The 9,160-nt window shown below is 38.3% G+C and overlaps 1 protein-coding gene across 1 annotated transcript in view; it reads right to left on the bottom strand.

The window, feature by feature from the left end:
- Window positions 1-2,619: 2,619 nt before the first annotated feature.
- Window positions 2,620-9,160, bottom strand: part of XKR4 (XK related 4) — a 350,195-nt gene continuing 343,654 nt past the window's right edge. The window contains exon 3 of the mRNA XM_073679305.1: window positions 2,620-7,488. Within this exon, the coding sequence (XP_073535406.1) occupies window positions 6,542-7,488 (947 nt within the window). The 3' untranslated portion in view covers window positions 2,620-6,541. The remainder of the gene's footprint in view (window positions 7,489-9,160) is intronic.

Genomic DNA, 9,160 nt, shown 5'->3' with positions numbered 1-9,160 from the left:
TAGAAGACACATCTACCTGGTTTCATGAAAAGGTACACCTATCATTTCCATTTAATTACTTAGGGACTATAGGACATTCATTTTGTTAAAAAAAAAGTCTTTATCTTATAGTCAGGAAAAAGCAGCATTGTTGGAGTTGCTGACAGCCTCCTTTATTATTGGGCAGAACCCTCATAAAGTGCGATCGACCACCTTAGCTGTGACAACTGCCCGATCTCTGGTTGGTGAAATCCTTCGTGTGACTTGCTGGTGTAATCACTTAGTCTCCCGCTCTTGTGGACAGCCTAGGACCATGACAGATAAATAAAGGCATCAGAAGACACTGCCGATGCTTACCAACCCTTTAAAAGAGTGAAGTCAGGAAGGCATCCTTGACACTTTCTAAAATGGTAGCTCCAGCTTTGGTCCTCTGACGATGCTACAGAGGACTTTCTGTAATCGACCTCTACTCCTTCAATCAGCCCTGTCCCCTTTGCTTTTTTTTGACCAAATCCTACTGGAGTCTTACTTCCACAATCCTACAGATAACTTTCCAAATAGGCAGCCTGGTCCTTTCAATCTTTTTTTTTAGAGGATTTGGGGGCACTAACCCCACCAAGAACTAAACACTCCAGCTGGAGTAAAGTGATCCTGCATACGCTCTGTTGAAATAAGTATCTCACTGCGATGTGACATATCCACACTTTGTACCATTAATCCCCCCACTTCTTTATATCACCATATTTGTAACAAAATCTGTGCCACATTTTGTAATCTTTAGAATTTTGGATGAGATAATTCACATAATAGATTATTTTATATATTGCTTTGTGTAATAAAAACAAAGTATGTGAAAGGTGACTCAGAACAATTTTAATTAGATTGCCCGCATAAAATGACTGTTCAAACCAAGAACATGAGCTCGGTGCACCTTGGCGTGGCCAAACAGTTCAGTTCACCCTCCTACCTACTTGTTCTCCATTTATCTCCATTGCTCTCTCTTTATTGATTGACAGTTCTTTCTATTCAGAACTCATAGAAGGGTGGAAAAAGAAGGAAACAAGTAGACGGAAAAGTGCACAAGACTGTTGGTCACACCAAGGGTGCACTGACTGGCTGTTCTTGGCTTGAACAGTCATTTTGTGATGACAGACTCCCTTTAAGATTTTTCTCATAAGCGCCAGACTTTGAAACAAGCTGAAATATTTACTTTGCCAATGTCTCTCTACGGTAAATTAATTTTAGCAACAACATGGAAAAGCACAACTAATGTTCAGATCTTAGGTAATGATGAAGAGCTAATGAATACTGTAATCCCACTTGGTAATGTGTTTCATTACGGCAATGAAAAAAAAATGAAACATGAAAATAATGACACTGGTGAAAAGCCAACTATATTTTGTCAATCAACTTGATAACTTACATTTTTACCTTATTAACTTTACCGATGATAAATAATTTCATAACAAAAGATTCGTTTTAAGTAAATGAATTTTTTTACAGCACCAAAGATTGCATTGATTTGCACACACACATACGCACAAATATATTTTACCATTTTCCTATGAGTCAAGAATTCACAATTTATTTCCTTGGCATGCTTATTCTTATGTGTAACTTGTTTCCAACATCAGCGTACTTGTTTTTTTGTGACAGGTGGCAACATATGACTGATCATCTTATAAAGATTCTTTATAACCCAGAGACGGCACATGACTTGAAAACATTTAAATCGAATTCATCTTGGAGAATAATCTTTGGTTGCGTTGTTTTTTTTTTTATATTGGGGGCTGATAAAGTATAAAAAAAAGTACTCCACTCAAAATTAGGATAAAGTCCTTCATAAGATAGATGCATGGTCTGCTGGGTGGGGTTTCTTCTATCATCACTATATATAATGATGCTTCGATGACATTTGGCTCCAATGTTATCGGATGGACGTTGGAGCCAATAGTGATATTGAAAGTGAAATGCAATTTAGATAAGATTTTTTCAAACATTTTGCTGATGCTAACATTTAGTAACTCTATGAACATAGTACGTGGAGGAAGGTGGCACCTGCTTCACTTCTAGTAGTAATAGCATGGCACGTTAGACCTCAAACTATTGGGCATGTTTACACCTTAAAAGGAATCTATCAACAGTATTTAGCTATGTAATCTGAGGGCAACATGAGGTAGAGGCTGAGACACAAATTTCAGCGATGTGTCACTTATTAAGATGCGTGCTGCTGTTTCCATACAATGAGTGTTTTATCACCAGGAGATTATCACTGCCCAGATTAGCTCCCTTGTGCCAAGTGGTTCGACCACGCCCCCAGTACTGATTAGCAGCTCACTGTCAATAGACAATGTATATAGAGATCCGAATGTGGGCAGGGTTATCTTTTTGAGATTTGCTACAGCTAAAAAATCTGATTGTGTCACAACTGCTGCACCCAGTAAACTAAGTGATGCATCACTGGAATCAGGGTCTCTTTTCCTACATTATGCTGCTGTCAGATAAGGTAGATTCCTTTTAAATGGGTCGACCATTCTACAGCAGAAATGGGTGGCTCATTTACTCAATTAATTCAACGTTCATTAAGTTGCAGATTCTGATTACCAGCTAGTACTGATACCAGTGTAAACTGTGTAGACAGGTGGTTTTCTTGCCTTTGTGATGGACAAAGAAAAACCTGCTGCAACAAATGAAGCCAAGCTGGAGCTGGAGCTAATCGCCTGGTCATACTCACTGGTGTTACCAGAATTCTCAGGCTAATAATGGTCCAGCATCTGCGCACGATACTGTGAACTCTAGTGCAGCTCCTGCACAGTATGAAGCCGAGACTGCAGGACGAGGTGCTCATTTGACCAATTTGTCCTGATCTGGTTTGTTTTTTTTGGAGGGGCAGAGGTACTGCTCTGTGATTCACATTGACAAGAAGACTGTGCTTCTTTAGCGTTTGCATCAGTGCTAGTGGTGGTTGCCATTATCTGTGGCATTATAAGCAACCCCCTAAAAAAACACCTGTATTACTGAAGATAAACCTACAAATACACCTGACCAATGGGTTTGGCTTCAGTGTTTGCCATGATGTGATGCTAATACCATCCTTATGTTCTACCACTTTTCAGTTTCAGGTAAACCCACTTTTGCTGACTTTTATTGGTCTTGTTAAAGGTTACCTTTATTTCAAGTGGAGTCCTTACTGATACTCGGTAATATGATCGGCAATTAAAAAAAGACCAAACATTTCTTAAATAAGAAAAAATAGTTATTTCCCATAAAATGTGTCACTATTTACAGATATAGAGGTTTTGTGTGTTTTGCTTATGAGTCGGAAAGTTATCGGGTAAAACTTTATACAGTGGGGTTTCCGTAAACTAAAATGTGAGATACAATTAATGTCACACACTGTTTCTTCATGAACCCCCAATATACAGGTAACAATAAATATTTATTCAGCTTAATTTTTCTGTGACTTCTAATGAATTACAGTATGTAAAAAGTGATTTACATTAGATTTTTAACAATAATTTACCATTTAATATAAAACGCTTTGATGGGAGCAACATATAACATGAATAAACCAACTTGGTGCTGAGTCATTGCATTGAGAATCGTTTGCATTTGCTGCGGGTTTAGACATCGTAAGGATTCCCAGGTCAAGGACACCTCCAACTCTTAGCTTGCTTTGTAGGTTTACATCATAATGTCCTAATTTTGATTTCCCATATATGTTTACTAGATGTTTAACTCCTTTAGACCTGGGTAAACAGTCAGTTCCAGTCCATCAAGCTCTGATCTTAAAGGGGGTGGCCCATCATAACAACATCAAGAAAGGTGATAGGTGGCTAATCACTGGGGGTCTGAATGCTAGGACTTCACCCATCCTGAGAAAGGGGATCTGAAATTCCACATTTTTACTTAGTAATGGTGTCACCCTATTTTTATTCTCTATGGAGCTGAGCACCACGCAGGTCGTACACAAGCAGGACCATCACTCTTTTCAAGTGGGGTGCTCAGACTCATTCTAAGTATCAGTGGTGTGCCAGTGTTCAGACCCTTAAGCCCCCATACACATTAGACTAATGTTGGCTGAACCTGCCGATATTGATGTGTTTGGTCTACGGTCTAATGTGTATGTGGGCGCTGTCCGTCTGATGGTTGGGAGAGATGTTGATCGCACATGTCTGATTTCGGACTGCTCATCGCATTGTTCTTCCTCATGTAAGCTGCCGGCCGACGTGTTAGTTGGCGGCTTTCTCACAGACAACACAGGAGATCTATGCCGAGCGAGCGCTCCTGTGCATGGGAGAGTCGTGGGCAGAACAATTGGCTGAAGCATGATCATGTAATGTTCATGGCCCGTCTTAGTGATCAACGATGTATCACCCATCCTTTGGATACGTAGTAAGTTGTTAAATGGGCCAAGCCCTTTATGACTACTAGAAACTGAGAAAAGAGTTTAATGACAGTAGCTTTTGCCAAACAAATTGAAATGTGACCTAAACCTAAGAAACTTTACAACCCAAGCTGTTCATCTAGAAGAAATCCCAGGAATCCATGAGTGGATTATCACTTGAATATCATGAAAATGTAGTTCAGCAGCAGAATTTTTGCATGTTTTTATCCGTATTTGACCACGGGGGACAGACCTTATACATTGAACAATGCTATTTAACATTACATTGGACTATTTTCACAGTTGCAAGGTAGGAAACTGACATAAACATCACACAGACCCCCAACCATTTAAGGTACAGCACCTTTTTGTGAATACTGTATGAACCTGAATAGATCTGACTGTATTCTGATATATTTGATATTTTTGTATACTTTTACGTGCTTTCAGTCAGCATTTGTGCTCTCAAAGAATGATTGGCTAACAAAAAAAGATCAGCCTTATAAAGTGCTGAGGGCCGGAGAAAGGCATTGCATTAATACAAGTTGGCTGTAGCCAAGAGTAACTATGGATCGATAGAATCATTCTCAATACAATGAGGATAAAATCTGATTGAGGAATCTGTTCAGCTTCAATAACTGCGGAATTAGAGCAGATTTCAACTCTACCAACAAAACTGCATTAACACAGTTGATCTATGAATGTAGATTGTAGAGTGACATGAAAACCCCACAGTCTACAAAATAATACCTTCAGTAAACCAGTAAAAAATAAGAATTAACTCTTGGGTCTTGCTTCTTACAACTGAAAGCACCATTGGGATATACTTTAAGATGATATTTTTGTGTAGGCCTGAACCTAAATCGACAATTGTTTCTGTGTGGTTCTATATTAATATGAAAACAATTCTTGACTAGGACCAGAATGATCTTCCACAAATGTAATTTATGCTACGGCACTGTGTATACTTACTAGTAGACGACCCAGAAGCCTCTAAAAGTCATCATTTTACTTAGTTATAGATATAAAAGGTGAGCTGTCTGTACATATGAAGAACTGATATACACCTTCTGGCTTCCTACTCTTGCAGGGCTCATCATGCCACAAGTTCTGTGTTCATCAGGCAACAAGAGCAATCATATACACTATGTAATGTTTGGCACTAGGAGGGTACGGCTTCAGTTCGTTTTGTTTAGCTATCATACCTGCATAAATCACACAGAGCCATGCATTCAGAGTCCTGAATCTGATCCCCTGTATAGTACAATGAACTAATTGCTTTTGCTTCTTCACCATAAAACGTTCCACTAACATTTTACACATTTAGTCTACACATCTTTTTTTTTCTTTTCGATAACTGGGTATATCATCATGATTATCATTTATGTCTCTTTTCCTATAGTATCAAAGGTTTTTATTAACATTTTCTTGACGTAGTGACACATTAACCAAATGCTCACCATATCTGCTGGCACGCTAGACCAACTGGAGATATATGTATCTCATAGACAGATTGGAGATGATTTATGACCTGGGGCCATGGTTTTGATAAAGTACCTCAGCCCTTAAAAGATCTACAGTAGTAATAGTTAATTGCGGGCATTTGTTAGCATTTTTTGTTATTGCACGTACTGTAGAGTATGTGATTTAGAACCCATACTCTAGAAGGGACATCTATCATGTACTTTAGTAGTATCCATCTCCACATTTACCTTTGGTGTGCAAAGACCTGAAGCACAGAGGTTGCCGGTTGTCACATGATAACTTTTTTTTAGGTTGTTATATACAGTATCTTGTAGACTTTACATTTCTTAAGACATTTATGGTACCTACATGAAGTTTCGGTAACACAGTACTAGGCAACACATTGCCTACATCCTCTAGTTTTACTGCCCTTGGTTTTCATGTTCTCTTTACATAGAAGTTCTCCTATTCAATGATCATGGAATGGACCATCAAAAATTTTCTCTACTTATCATAGTATGGTAAGAATGATAATCATGATGAATAGCCATTTTAAGTGGTTTCAATGACCTTCACTAGCCATGGCTTGTAGATCAGTTCTGGTAAAGACTTTGCTATGAGCCACCAAGGGTTATCAAGTTTTATCTTTCAGGTTTGCAGCTTTTTGAAGTTCTCGACTTTTGTTCTTTTTGGAGTTTTCTGTTTTTGTTGTTACAAAGTTGTTTCATATTCCAGACGTTCCTGAATAAGTGCATCATCTTTATACTGCAGCCGAGGTGGGGAAGGTGAACATTCAAAAGCTAAAATTGCCTTACGTAGACTTCTATCCAATACATGTCTTTCCCAAGCTGGATACCTGTTTCTAAACAGGTCAATTTTAATTACAGATTCTTCAATCCTTGGAGGCCTTGAGGATGGAGTTGAAGGGGCTGTTGGCCTCACCTGAAATACTGGCATGCAGCCATCTCTTTCGGAAAATTTTTGATCTCGATCACTGGCAACACTCCGGTTATTAGACATAGATCTTAGAGTGTTTGAAGCCACTTCGGGGGGCAAAGGAAAGGCAGCTACAGGGTCCTCACAAGCACAGCTTGGTGACTGCCCAAATCTAGGTCCATTAGGATGAAAGAAGGCATAGTACATAAGCATAAAAACAATACCAGTTAAAAAGCTGCTAAACACTACACACAGTGCTGGGATAGCAAATGCATCCAAGATTTGGGGGGCCTTATATATGTACCACAGGGTACTCAAGGCAGTGTTCTCCAAAAGGATGACAAAGTAATAAATGAACAGCCTGCACCGTGTCCTTCCTTCCTTGACGTTAAACCAGCTAAAGATATAGATTATTCCAACCACCATGTCAAACACAATCTCCTCCCATTTAGTTATACAGAACTCCGTTTCACAATGCACGATCCAGAAGGTCATTATGCACCAATGAAGGACAATAAATATTCCAAAATAGAGTTGGAAAACTGAGGCAAATAGAGCAAATGTTATAACTCTTGCTGCAATGGTAAAGAAATGCCAGCAAAATTGAATGATCACAGCCATGTAGCTGATGGGTTTCTTGTCATCTCTTGAATCCCGTAATGCCTTTTGGTAAGATGCCAAAGCCCATGCCAAGGATACAAGGGAAGCAGCAGCGGTTAGACCTGAAACATGAAAAAAATATATGGTTTAGAAACACACCAAATAAAATAAATATTTATTTTTAAGATATTTTAAATTCTACATAAAACTTATCTATTGAATTATTGTCAACCTGGTTTTGAAAATTCCATGTTGCTCAACGAGTTACTAAACTTTTTTAAATTTAATTAATCTCCATGTATTATTATGTTGTGAATCTTTGTAATCTACTTCATTACCCTATTTTGACTTATTTTCTCTCAAACAATATGCTGATATTTCAATTCCAGTTCATGCTCCTTTAAAAGCTGCTTTCAATTGCTGTTCCATAAGTTTGTGGATGCAAGAAAGTGCCAATGATTCAGCGCTCCTCAGGGTCAAAGAAGGGATGCAATACCCAGTGCTTGGTTAAGAGTCCATTTATTTAGAAGCTAAAATCAGATGTGTTTCATGGACGTCCTGTCCACTTCATCAGTGCGTAGTACATCAGTGCATCACACAAGCTATGCACTGATGAAGTGGACAGGAAATCCACGAAATGCGTCTGATTTTAGCTTATGAATAAATGGACGCGTAACCAAGAGCTGGGTATTGCATCCCTTCTTTGACTCAGAGGAGCGCAGAATCATTGGCACTTTCTTGCATCCACAAACTTATGGTATTCGGACCCTTGAGGTTTGGTGTCTCCTGCAGCACTCCACTATACCATCATATGAGTTGTGCATTTCACAACTCACCAAGGTGAGCATCCTTTTTCCTTTATACCACTACTTGTCTGGGTAACAGCGCTATTGGCACCCTCTCTCCATCTTATTTCAATTGCTGTTCAGCAGAGATCCCAACACTATAGTCAAAGAGTCTTTGTATGGGAATTCTCTTGTCTGAGCCTCTCTGCTGCAGACGCCCATACAGAGATGGGAATTCCCTTACACAGACTTTTTGAATATATTGTAAGGCTATTTGCTGAGCAGTAGTTGAAAGCAGCTTCTAAAGGAACATGAATTTGGCATTGAAACATCACTGTAGGACATTGTTTGAGAAACAGTTACGTAAAATAGGGAATTTCGCAATATCTGGCGGATAATTACATAAAAAAATAAGTTTTGTTACTCTTTAATGATTCTTTTCTCCCCACTAAATGATTGATTTTAGAGTAATTCAACAGTGTAGCAGTTTATTTAAATATTGCATAGCAATGTCAGTAGTTTACTTTGGTTAGTACTTACTGTATATTTTTTCAAGCATTGCAGATTGGCATTTATATTGTTCGGCTCTGCTCAGAAAATATTTGCAGTGTATAGTGGTTACAGTACTGTATTGCATTGTTACTTAGATAACTGTATGTACTTGGGCACTGATACAGTTATATGAAAAAGTTTGGGCACCCCTATTAATCTTAAGCTTAATGTTTTATAAAAATTGGTGTTTTTGCAACAGCTATTTCAGTTTGATATATGTAATAACTGTTGGACACAGTAATGTTTCTGCCTTGAAATAAGGTTTATTGTACTAACAGAAAATGTACAATCTGCATTCAAACAAAATTTGACAGGTGCATAAGTATGGGTACCCTTATCATTTTCTTGTTTTAAATACTCCTATCTACTTTTTACTGACTTACTAAAGCACTTTTTTTGGTTTTGTAACCTCATTGAGCTTTGAACTTCATAGCCAGGTGTATGCAATCATGAGAAA

This window comes from Phyllobates terribilis, unplaced genomic scaffold (genome assembly GCF_046119375.1).
Source record: "Phyllobates terribilis strain yellow unplaced genomic scaffold, ASM4611937v1 Scaffold_4__5_contigs__length_816908805, whole genome shotgun sequence".
NCBI lineage: Eukaryota > Metazoa > Chordata > Amphibia > Anura > Dendrobatidae > Phyllobates > Phyllobates terribilis.
Note: the sequence above shows the minus strand (reverse complement) of the source record. Positions and strands in the feature narration are given on the sequence as shown.